We start from the raw sequence: 13,126 nt of genomic DNA on the forward strand, positions 1-13,126 counted from the left end.
CTGAACTAAGCCCATGGGAGAGTGCAATAGACCAAAACTAGCAGACATGATCCCTGCCCTCAGACTGTAAATTCATCATGGGCAGGGAATGAGTCTGTTTATTGTTGCACTGTCCTCTCCCAAGCGCTTAGTACAGTGCTCTGCGCATGGTAAGCACTCAATATATGTGGCTGAATGAATTAATAATGAGCTGACCATCTAGAGGGTGAGACCGACATTAATACAAATACATCTTTAAGTGTGCCGGGGTTGGGAGTGGTGCAATTAGATGACGCAGAAGGGAGAGTGAGCCAGGGAAAAGAGGGCTTCATCGGGGAAGGCCTCGAGTTAGGAAAAGTCACCTTAACAATGCTTCAAAACTTCAAAGAACAGCTCTCTCCTGAGTGGTAGAAGGTTATTTGGTATCTAAAATGGGAGACGGATCTCAATATGCCACTGTGTGAGCGATCACTTTTGATTATATTGCGTCTGAACATTTGGATGCAAAACCACTTAGCCGTGAAGCAACCGCCTATTTGGCCAGAACAGGGTGCCTCCCTTACATAGATGAGGGAGACCTATAGACAATAAGCTCATTGAGGTCGGGGAATCTGTTTATCGTTAGAGCGTACTTTCCCAAGCGCTTAGTTCACACAGGAAGTTTTCAATAAATATGATTGAATGAAGTCAGAAATGGAAAGGCTGATGCCGTCTGAACATCAGTAGACTAATTTCCCCTCTACCGCTCATTAAGTTGTGATTCGGTAGGGAGCCAGTACCATGTTTTGTTTAGACCACTTGGACTCTGGCCTCTTCTGTAAATTTCAGGGATGCATTATGCATGTCTTAATGAAGAATGAAATGCGATTACTTGGGGGGCAGCTGGATTTCAGCTTTGTCATTCTCCCAGATGTGCTGCCTTATTGTCCTTGTGTCACAAGCTGCTTGGGCCTCTCTCTGACGGTGCCCTGTTAATAAATCAAAATGCAGTAGGATGTGCAACCAGGAAGGGGAAAATAGGAATTATGTCCATGTGATAAAATGGCTTTAAAATGCAAAGTAAACTTGGAATCTAGCGGCTGAAATGTTAACACTGTGTTTCTCTTTAATTTGCTGTTGTCTTGGAACCTAGCTGTTTATGCAGTGTTTTCACCTTCTGTTCCTTTTGGAGGTGCCAGCTTCTTTCCCAAAGGTGTTCAGTGACTAATGCTTTGGTTATAAGCCAGAATATTTTATAAATGTTGATTTCTAGGCAGTTCCTCTACAAGTCTTAATTAAACTTTAATGTCAAACTGAAGTTTACTTATCCTCTTTGGGACTTTCATGCATTCAGTCGTATTTATCGAGAGCTTATTATATGCAAAGCCTGGTACAAAGCTCATTGCATTAAACACTTAGCACAGTACTTTTAGTTGTAACCTGATCACTGAGGTGTGTGGGAGGATCATTCATTCATTCAATCGTATTTCTTGAGCGCTTACTGTGTGCAGAGCACTGTACTAAGCGCTTGGGAAGTACAAGTTGGCAACATATAGTAACGGTCCCTACCCAACAACGGGCTCACAGTCTAAAAGGGGGAGATCATTAGAAGCTTGTTGCGGGCAGGGATTGTGTCTGTTTATTGTTGTAGAGTACTCTCTCAAGCACTTAGTATGTTGCTTTGCACATAGTAACTACTCAATAAATACGATTGGATGAATGATTATAAAAGGAGTCAGTTCCCTCCCAATACCCCTGTTCTGTTTTGGGGGGCCCTCGGGGAGGAAGCAAGATGCTTCATACCACACAGAGGTTTAGGAAAGAAAGCCCGTAGTTATGTAGGGACCGTCTCTCTATGTTGCCGACTTGTACTTCCCAAGAGCTTAGTACAGTGCTCTGCACACAGTAAGCGCTCACTAAATATGATTGAATGAATGAAAGTGTCTTCCATAAAGTTTGAAAGACGACCAGAGATTGTGTCTTAGTGAGCAATATCTCCCTATCCCTGAAATAGCATTTTTATGTTTTATTTAATAGCTATTTATTATTGGTGTTCTCCATTTTTATAATCAATGTTGTATTATCAGTGGTACTTATTGAGCACTTACTGTGTGCAGAGCACTGCACGAAGCACTTGGGAGAGTACAGTTCAATAGAGCTGGTAGACATGCATGTTCCGCGCCCAAGGTAGCTCTTGTAAGTATGATGTTCTACTGACATTTCACCTTATTTAAACTGAGGGTTAGAGAACAAGAATGAAACATTCTTGAACATAATCTTCTTTGTTGAATACTGGATATTTATGCAGATCTATTTTATGTTCTATTTAGATCATTCTAAAATTCCTAAGCAAATGACCCACAATGATGTAACTATCATTTTTTCTTTTTTTAAAAACGATATTTGTCAGGGTACTAAGTGCCGGGGAAGATACAAGCCATTCAAGTTGGACACGGTCCATAACCCACATGGGACTTACAGTCTTTATCCCCATTTCATAGATGAGATAACTAGGCACGGAGAAGTTAAGTGATTTGCTGAAGGTCACCCAGCAGACAAGTGGTGGAGGCAGGATTAGAACCCAGGTCTTTCTGACTCTCAGGCTCATGCTCTATCCACTAGGCCAGCCTGCTTCTCATTTGATTGGTCAATACTTGGCTTGTCAATTTAGCATAAGACAATCACATTTTCAGAGTCCAAATCAAACTCTGTAATCCTAATATCTGTCATCTTAAAATAAACCTTTTCCCTAGCTCTAATCCAAAATAATGTATTTAATGGGGATCAAATAATTCTTTTTTTTCACAATTTCTTTGTGGAATTCTTAGCAAAATACTCTAATCAGTATTCAACCGTCATTTGATTTTTGACAATTTGTCAAGTGGAACTTTTGGGAAGACTTTAGGAAACACTATCATGGTCTTTTTTTAAAAAAAATCACAGATTTAGTTTATTTTGATAAAAGAATAACCCAGTACAGGTCTCTGGTTTCAGAGACATTAGATTGTATGCTGAAGGTGACTAAGCAGTAAGAAAAATAAAAATAGATGAATGAATCAGTTAACTTTATTACCGACACAGTGTTTCAGGAGGCTGTCCATAGCTATATGTGACATTGAAAAATATGGACAATGTGGTGGGAAATTTGCATGCTGGGAAAGTTGTTGCAGGATGCAAGAGTCGGAGAGATGCCCCATTTGCAGTATCCATTTGCCCCTATTGAAACAGGATTTTTGCTAACAGTGATTGCTGCCTTGGACTCTCCAGTAAGTGATCAATAAATATCATGGATTGATTAATGAATGGATGTGAATCTTTAAAGGAAAATACTGCCGCTGGTACATTTCTGAGATTGAAGGTTTTGTCAATGGGAAATGGATCCTAACTGATTTGAATTCATTTTCTAGACCAAACGATAAGAAAACTTACCTCGTGGTGGGAAGTATGAAGACGTTAATGTTGAATGTTTCACTGTATAATGCTGGAGATGATGCATTTGGAACCACCCTGCACATTAAACTCCCCAAAGGTCTTTACTTCATAAAAGTTTTAGAACTGGTAAGAATCGACATCTCCATATTCTGGTCTTTCTTAAATTATGGTAATACTTTCTTCTCTTAAAGGTCACTGACAAAATAATGATAATGATATGAATTGTGAAATTTAAGCACTATGTCCTAAGCGCTGTACTAAGCACTGAGATAGATACAAGGTAATCAGTCAGGTCCCACATGGGGCTCACTGTTGAAGTAGAAGGGAGAACAGGCATTGAATCCCCATTCTGCACATAAGGGAAGGATAGGTTTACACTGGTAAATTATCTGGAAGCCTCTAATCCTAAAATACACTTTGGTCTCAATTATCCAGACGCTGTGGGAAGCAGTGTGGAATAGTAGATAGAGCACAGGCCTGGGAGTTAGAGGACCTGGGTTCTAGTCACGGTCCTAATCCCACCTCTGCCACTTTTCTGTTGTGTGACCTTGGACAAGTCACTTTTCTATGCCTCAGTTACCTCATCTGTAAAATGGGGATTAAATCCCTCTCCCTCACACATAGACTATGAGCCCCATGCGGGGCAAGGATGGTGTCCAACCTGATTGTCCTGTACCTACCCCAGAGTTTAGGGCAATGCTTGACATACAGTAAGAGCTTAACAAATGCTATGATAACAATAACATTAATAATAACTGTTATTAGCGTTATTACCTTTTAGGCTTAAAAAAAAGGAATACTGAAATAACAGACTTGGGTTATCTAGATGATGTGTTAGTCTAGACCTTATTATCATTCATTAAGTGTCTACTGTTTGCCAAAGTATTGTGCCAAACTATATGTACACAAGTGTATCATATGTGGCACAGTCCCTGTTCCACATGGGGCTCACAGCCTAAAGATTGATAGAGCAACTAATTAATTCCTATTTTACCATTAAAGAAAACAGATGAATAGAGAGGTTAAGTGATTTTCCAAGGTAATGACAGAGACATTGTTGTAAAAAATCAATTGCATGATGGAATAATGTGTACATCAGCACAGCGCTTAGAACAGTGGTTTGCATATAGTAAGCGCTTAACAAATGCCATCATCATCACTTAGTACATGGCGTGGCACATAGTAAGCACTTAACAAATAACATTATTATTATAGAAAATGCTCTAATGAAAGGATTTCTGAGTGTTTTAGCTTTTCAAAACTATCTTCGTAATACTGAATAAATCGCTTTTTTTTTCATTTAATTTTAGGAAGAGAAACTCATCAACTGTGAAGTAACTGAAAACTCTGGTTTGATAGCACTTGAATGCACTGTTGGTCATATATATGTAGACCATCTATCCAAGGTAAGCAACTGAACATAGTAGGTTAGCTGTGGATGTCTGTTTCTCAAAAAAGGGTATTGTGCCTGCGTCCTACGGACAGTGAAGGCAAAAAAAAAAAAAACAAGCAAAACCCCAAAGAAATACAAAATTGGTTTCTGTTCGAAAGCATCAAGAGAAATACAAATGACTGTCAAATTCTGGTTGACCTGAAAAGCTACAGAACTGTGATGATTCCAGAGGTAGAATTCCAGTAAAAAATCTGAACCAATGTCTTTACCCACAAGTCTTTCTGTACAATGAGATCAAAGTGCATCTATGACCTTTGGCTTTTGGTAGTTACCCCACCCTCACCTCCACAACACTTATGTACATAAATATAAATTATGTAGCATAAGTTATTTATATTAATGTTTGTTCCCCCCCACCAGACTCTCAGCTCTTTTTTGTTTTTTTTTTTGTTTTGGTTTGATATTTAGAGGCTTTCTATGTGCCAGGCACTGAACTAAGCGCTGGGGTAGATACAAGGTAATCATGTCCAAAACAGAACTCCTTATCTTCCCACCTAAACCCTCCCCTGACACTGGGTTTCCCATCACTGTAGACAGCATCACCATCCTTCCTGTCACACAAGCCTGTAACCTTGGCTCCTCCCTCTCTCACTGACCCCACATAGTGAATCTACTATTAAATCCTATCAGTTCAACCTTCACAACATCGCTTAAATCCACCCTTTCCACTCCATCCAAACTGCTACCATGTTAACACAAACACTTATCCTAGCCCGTCTTGATTACTGTATCAGCCTCGTTGCTGACCTCCCAGCCTCCTGTCTCTCCCCACTCAAGTTTATACTTCCCCTCTGCTTCCTGGATCATTTTTATACAGAAATTTTCAGGTCATGTTTCCTCACTCCTTGAGAACTTCCAGTGGTTGCCTTAACCACCTCTGCATCGAACAGAAACTCCTTACCATTGCTTTAAAGACACCACACACCTTGCTCCCTACTACCGTGTTTCGCTGCTTTCCTATTACGACCCGGCCCACACACTTTGCTCCTCTAATGCCAAACTATTCACTGGACCCCAATCCTGTCTATCTCACTGTCGACCTCTTGCACAGATCCTGCCCCTGGCCTGGAGTACCCTCCCTCTTTATATCTGACAGACAATTACTTTCCCCACCTTCAAATCCCTACTGGAGGCATATCTCCTCCAAGAGGTCTTCTGTAACAAATCCCAATTTCCTTTTCTCCCACTCCCTTCTGCATCACCCTGATTTGCTCCCTGCCTCATTAACCACCACCCCCCCACCAGCCTCACAACACTTATGTACTGATGCATAATTTATTTCTTTATATTAATGACTTTCCCCCCAGCTCGACTGTAAGCTCTCTGTGGGCAGGGAGCATACCTATTACATTGTTCTCTCCCAAGCACTTAGTACAGTGCCCTGCACAGAGTAAGAGCTCAATAAATACCATTGATTAATTGGTCCCTCCACCCAAGTGCGATCCCAGAATAGTGTTGGATGCTGAAGCTGGAAAGTCAGTTTTAGAAATTCTGTTCACCAACTCCATTCCTACAACTTATGAAGACCCACCTGGTTTTCCCCCTCTGACATTAAGAACAAGCACCCGGGTGTTAACGTAAATAGATTATCAATGTCTAACATGGGCTGTGTTCATGGCTTCTATTTTAGTAGAATTATTGCCTTTTGGAAGAAATCATCAACACTGCAGCTTTTCTGTTCCCTACTGCTACTTTGGGTGGGCTGAGCTCCTGAGAAATGTTGTTCTGACATAAAAAAAAAAAAACTCGGACGGTTAAATGCTTTGACAGGAAGAGTCTATTTGAATTCTAGATGATAAAACAGCATTCCTCTGAATCCTTTTACCTTTCCACTTTGGGGCCATTATTCAATCAGTATTCTGTATCCTACAGCTGGATTTCAGTTTTCTCTTGGATACAAGCTCCCTTACCAGAGCAGAGGAAGACCTGAACATCACCATTAATGCTACCTGGTAAATTTTATTTGGCAAAAAACAAATGCACTGTTTGATGAAAACCAATAGGGAGTGGTGTGGTTATGCTTCATGAAGTGTCTGCAAAAGAATACAATTATTCCATGATCTATAGAGAAACCAAAACCACAAGAAAATCAGATAATCCCCATTTAAATGATGAGAGCAAATTTCCTCCAGCCCTGTTATAAAAATGATTTCTTCCCACCACAGCCACAATTAACCAAAAATAATATTATTTCAACCAACCACCAGGTATATGTGGTGGTATATGTGGTGGGGGTATATAATTACTTCCCTCTAGAGAAGAATCTATGTGTGCCGGCACAGTGTAATGAAGCGTTCTGTGTTTGATTCTGCAGTGAAAATGAAGGGGAAATGGACATATCAAATAACATGTTAACACTGGTTGTACCTCTGAAATATGAATTTATGTTAACTTCTCATGGGTAAGTTATTGACAGTTATGATGCTTCTTCAGCCTAATTTACTAATTCCCTTGTCGTCTTTGCTTCACACCCCATTATGTTTTCTTTGAGGTAAAAAAACACAAATCCTCTCTGATTCTCTTACATGTTCATTTACAGTCTTACTTAGTACAGTGCTAAGCGCTTAGTACAGTGCTCTGCACACAGTAAGCACTCAATAAATACGATTGATGATTTAGAGCATCAGCTTGTGCCTGATACTCCATTCAGGATTTCTCCTCCATTTGTGTGACTCGGGCCTGATTTGTCTTGAACTCATAATATTTTAGTGTTCTGGCAGGAAGGGACAAATCAATCAATCCATTCATCTATCCATAATATTTTTTGAGTACCAACTTTCATTCATTCATTCCATCGTATTTATTGAGCGCTTACTGTGTGCACTCTACTAAGTGCTTGGAAAGTATAATTCATCAATAGAGACAGGCCCTGCCCACATTGGGCTGACAGTCTAGAAGGGCTTACCAACTATATGCAGAGCCCTGTTGGAAGCATTTACCACAGTACCACAGGATGAAAAAAAAACAGATTCTGGCTTCAATCTGTGCAATCTAATTGGGAAAGCTATGCAGGCATGATTTTGGGGCAACTAGTGGGAACAGCAGGCAGAAATAAAGAGACAACTAGAAATCTCAATGGACTATAAAGATGAATAGGTAAGTAGTGTACATGGATCGATAGATGCAGAAGAGCTTAGTGTGGCGTAAACCAGTGAAAGCAGAAGGCAGCATTGGAGGTAAGAATAAATATATATATTATATATATGTATACGTGTGTGTATGTATAGCAAGTGCTTAGTACAGTGCTCTGCTCTGCACACAGTAAGCGCTCAGTAAATACAATTGAATGTATATAAATGTATATGTGTGTGTATATCAAGTGCTTAGTACAGTACTCTGAACACACTAAGCACTCAATAAATACAATTGAATATATATGTGTATGTGTGTATGTATATGTGTGTGTGTGTGTATATATATATAACAAATACATACATAGTATTTGTTAAATGCTTGTTCTGTGCCAGGCACTGTTCTAAGCTCTGGGGTTGATATAAGCTAAGAAGTTTGGGTACAGTTCATGTCCCACATGGCATGGGGCTCCCAGCCTTCATCCCCATTTTACAGATGAGGTAACTGAGGCACAGAGAAGTGAAGTGGCTTGCCCAGGATCACACAGCACACGAGTGGTGGAGCCAGGATTAGAACCCAGGTGCTTCTGAGCCCCAGGCCTGTGTGCTATCCACTAGGCCACTCTTGAGAGCGGTTGAGAAGGGCTACCCTGTTTTAAATTTAATTGTTCCTCTATTTAGGGAAACAATAAGAGATTGAAGCACTGTGCAGTTCTTATCAGCTAAGGAAGCCTCCATGACATTCCTCGGTGATGCCAGGAAACTGAATTTTAAATTTTAGTAGACAGGACCGAATTTGAATTCAGCATGTCAACGGCCCATTCAACATCATCACCTTTTTTTTCCTTCTTCTCTTCCCTCTCATTTAGATTTGTATCACCAACTTCCTTTGTTTATGGCTCAGGGGAAGGAAATTCAGCAGCCACTTGTATGATGGAGAAGATTAACTTCACCTTTCATGTAAGCAATTTGCTTTTGTTTATGGCTCATTGTTTGATGCTGATATTCCTTCTGGGCTTCCTGGAGAAGCTCTATCTGCTGTTTGGCCTCTGCATCAGTTATCCCTTGACATGTCACGGGCCTAAGAAGGCAGGCACCTCAAACTGTTGAGGTCAATAACGGGGGCTGCTGGTGGATCCTCCCCTGTAATGGATTAAAGGAAAAACTAGTCAATACCCTAGATTGGAGCCACTATTTTCTTGTTCTTGGAAGGTGAGGCTCATTTCCCGTGAACTCGCTATGATGATAGATCCTGGCTCAGGTCTTGTTTGCTGGAACTTAAGAACTGCGAGCAGAGCTCTGATCCAGTTTTGAAACTGAGTTCTGGGTGGACTGGAATGACTGCTTTCTGTTTCAGCAGTGTTGCTCTTTGGGTTTTGCCCATTTGTCTCTGGAGCCTGATGCCAATGGACTCTGAAACTGCCCGGCCTATTGGAATTAAGGAAGGAGGACTAAGGAGAGGGAGGTAGAGAGGGAAGCAAGTGTGGAGAGGTAACTGCTGTTCAGAAATCATCTAGCACTCTGTAGAAATTATAGTTTTATTATCAGCCGGACTTTATTGAAATCGTGATTCAGTGCACATTTGGTGAAATGGCTTTGGTTCGACACAAATTCACTGTTTATTTTAGGATGTGTATTCCAGTAGAGGTTTGTATGGGAATCTTTGAGTTAAGTTGTTCCTGCTGTTGTCTGTGGAAACTGGTGATTGCATAATATCTGGTAGGAAAAAACCCAACATTCAGAGACTTGGGCCCCGGATAGAAATACAAACCAAAGAGTCAGAAAGTAGTCTTGTTGGTGAATCAGCAGGGGGTGAGTAAGGGCTGACATCAGTCTGCCACTTTGCTTCCTCCTGTGGTGAGGTTGCTGCTGGGAAGGGCCATGCTGCCGAAGGTCAAAGACAGGTGTGAACCCATGTTGACGATTGACAAAGACTGGCACAGGCATGGTTTGCTGGTGCACTTTCTCTGCCTGACCTCAGAGGAGGCACAGTAGGAGACAGACTGCCCCAGTTCCCTACTCCATGACCTTGGGCAAGCAATTTAACGTCTCCCTACCTCAGATTTCTTATCTGTAAAATGGAGTATTAAATACTATTCTCCCTCCTCCTTAGGCTCTGAGCCCCATGTGGACAGGGACTGTGTCCAACCTGATTATCGATTTCCTCCAGCTCTCAGTACATTGTGGCATGGAAGGAGGAGTCAAGAGGACCTGGGCTCTATTCCTGGCCCTGCTGTGAGACTTTGGACAGGTCACTTTACTTCTCCGTGCCACAGTTTCCTCATGGGATTTCCTGGCGTAGTGATTAGAGCCCAGGCCTGGGAGTCATAAGGTCATGGGTTCTAATCCCAGCTCTGCCACTTGTCTACAGTGTGACCTTGGGTAAGTCACTTTACTTCTTTGTGCCTGTTACCTCATCTGTAAAATGGGGATTGAGACTGTGAGCCCCATCTGGAACAGGATTGTGTCCAATCTGATTAACTTCTATTTACCCCAGTGCTTAGAACAATGTTTGGTGTACAGTAAATGCTTAATGAGTACCATTATTATTATTATTACTATTATTATTATTATCTGTTCTCCCTCCTACTTAGACTGCAAGTCCCATGTGGGACAGAGATTGTGTCAGCTCTTATTATATTATAATAATGGTATTTGTTAAGCACTTATGTGCCAGGTACTCTACTAGCTCTGGTGTGGATACCAGAAAATCAGGTTGGGCACAGTCCCTGCCCAATGTGGGCTCACAGTCTCAATCCCCATTTTACAGATGAGGTAACTAAGGCTCAGGGAAGTGAAGTGACTTGCCCAAGGTCACACTGCAGACAAGTGGCAGAGCTGGGATTAGAACCCATGACCTTCTGTCCCCTAGACCCACGCTCTAGCCACTAGTTTAGTAGAGGACATTGGCACATAGTGAGCACTTAACAAATAGGTTTTAGAAACCTTTTACCAGCCTCCATATCCCCTGTTGCTCTGGGGTTTCAGGGAGAGCTTGGCACATAGTGAGCGCTTATCAAATAGGTTTTAGGCACCTTTCACCAGCAGCCACATCCCCTGTGGCTCCGGAGTTTCAGGGTGCTTTGACCACTGCCCTCACCACCCTGCTGGCAGAAGGAATGGGGAAAAGACTAAGGCTTGAGGGTGAGAGAGCAATGCTGATCACACAGGAAATCCCAGGGGCAGAGAAAGCACTTCCAAGTTTTGGAATGGCACATTTGGAATGGCAGGAGATGGCACAGCATCCTTTGCCATGGGGCACCCGATATTGCTGCTGATCTTGGGCTAAAATGAAGTTTCTGGGATGCGGGGGTTCAGATTTTGCAAATTTATGTCTCCTTTCTCTATGTTAGGCTCTCCAGGATGTGTAATTGTTGTGGGCAGGGAAAATGTCTGTTCATTGTTATATTATACTCCCCAAAGTGTTTAGTCTAGTGCTTTGCACATGGTAAGTGCTCAATAAATATGATGAATAAATATTAAGGAACGAGCCATCGGGAAGTAGCATACCCTACTAGGAAATGTTTGGGAAAGGGCATAGAACTGGGAGTCGGAGAACCTGGGTTCTAATCCCAACTTGTCTGCTGTAGGTCCTTGTGCAGGTCATTTAACTTCTTTGTGACTCAGTTTCCTTATCTGTAAAATGGTGATGAAATACCTGTTCTCATTCCTACTTAGGTGGAGCCCCATGTGGGACAGAGCCTGGGCGTGACCTGATTATCGTGTATCTGCCCCAGCGCTTAGTACAGTGCTTGACACGTGCTCATTCAAAAAATACTGCTGTAACTATTATGAATTAATTGAGACATATTTTCCCTATTTAGGTTATCAATGCTGGACCCAGTGTGGCTCCCAATGTGACCTTGGAGATAAGGATACCTAATTCTTTTGCCCCCCATGCCATCAAGCTTTTCAACATTTTGGATGTCCAGGTATCTTTGTTTTCATTATCACTGTGGTCGTTCCACAAAATAAATGCTGAGCTATGGGAAATAGGGATTCAGTCTTTGTAATACCAAGCACTGTCTTGAAAATAGTCTCTTTGGAACTTTTTGTGCAACCACAAAGGAAATTACACTGAGCCTGGTGGGAAATGAGCAGCATGGCTCAGTGGAAAGAGCACGGGCTTTGGAGTCAGAGGTCATGGGTTCAAATCCCCGCTCCGCCAACTATCAGCTGTGTGACTTTTGGCAAGTCACTTCACTATGCCTCAGTTACCTCATTTGTAAAATGGGGATTAAAACTGTGAGCCCCCTGTGGGACAACCTGATCACCTTGTAACCTCCCCAGTGCTTAGAACAGTGCTTTGCACCTAGTAAGCGCTTAACAAATACCATATAAAAAAAATGAGAGTGAAATGTCTCTCTCATTGTCATCAAACATTTTATAGATGCCCACTACACTATGTGGTTTTAATTAACTATGATTGTTCTCTACTGCTACAAATAATTCTAATTATTTCAAAATATTCTCTTGTACCTAGTCTAGTGCTTAGTACAGTGCTTGGCATATAAGTGTTTAACAAGTACCACAATTACTATTTAAATTATTATTTCTAGAAGTGTTGTGGGCATCTCCTATCTGAGCTCTTCAGAGGGAAATTCTGGGGAGCATTCTTAGGTCATGAGTAATTGCAAGAGTGCCAACCTGTTTTAAGGGGCCTCACCAGGCCCTTTCGAAAGGATCCTTGGGTCTGTGTCAGCAGCATCGCTGATTCATCTCTATCCTTTCATTTTTTAAAGTTAGGAAACCGAAAAGTGAAAAGCATTTATTCTGAGCTAACAGTATCTGTCTTAGGGATCTCTTACCATCTTCCCTAAATGGGAACGTATAATGATATTCTCCAAGACCATCAGCAATGCATTATTAGGCTAAACCAGTCAACCACATAAACCATTAGTCTGCCTCTGACAGCGTCATCAGGATATTTGGAGGAATCAGGCGATGGTTGCCTTTCTTGATATCCATCCTAAAGTTTAGGGATGGACTCTCTAAGACCCCTAACATTTCTTCTTTCTATATCCAACTGACTTCTTATTGTGCAGTCGTGGCTTGAGCCAAACCCAATTTATGCCTGCTGATTCGTTGATTGTGTGTGATGTCTTGTAGTAACAATAGCAGCATGGCTTAGTGGATAAAGCATGTGCCAGAAAGTCAGAAGGACCTGAGTTTTAATCCCAGCCTTTCCATGTGTCTGCTATGTGACCCTGGG

General features: G+C 41.6%; 1 protein-coding gene across 1 annotated transcript in view; it reads left to right on the top strand.

Moving 5' to 3' along the window:
- The window catches only part of ITGA4 (integrin subunit alpha 4), an 82,794-nt gene that overhangs the window by 59,199 nt on the left and 10,469 nt on the right, over nt 1-13,126 (top strand). Inside the window, exons 18-23 of the mRNA XM_038750996.1 lie at nt 3,366-3,516; nt 4,701-4,796; nt 6,716-6,795; nt 7,158-7,244; nt 8,784-8,874; nt 11,739-11,846. Of these exons, the coding sequence (XP_038606924.1) occupies nt 3,366-3,516; nt 4,701-4,796; nt 6,716-6,795; nt 7,158-7,244; nt 8,784-8,874; nt 11,739-11,846 (613 nt within the window). The remainder of the gene's footprint in view (nt 1-3,365; nt 3,517-4,700; nt 4,797-6,715; nt 6,796-7,157; nt 7,245-8,783; nt 8,875-11,738; nt 11,847-13,126) is intronic.

The sequence above is a fragment of the Tachyglossus aculeatus genome, chromosome 9 (genome assembly GCF_015852505.1).
Source record: "Tachyglossus aculeatus isolate mTacAcu1 chromosome 9, mTacAcu1.pri, whole genome shotgun sequence".
In the NCBI taxonomy this organism is placed as follows: Eukaryota; Metazoa; Chordata; class Mammalia; order Monotremata; family Tachyglossidae; genus Tachyglossus; species Tachyglossus aculeatus.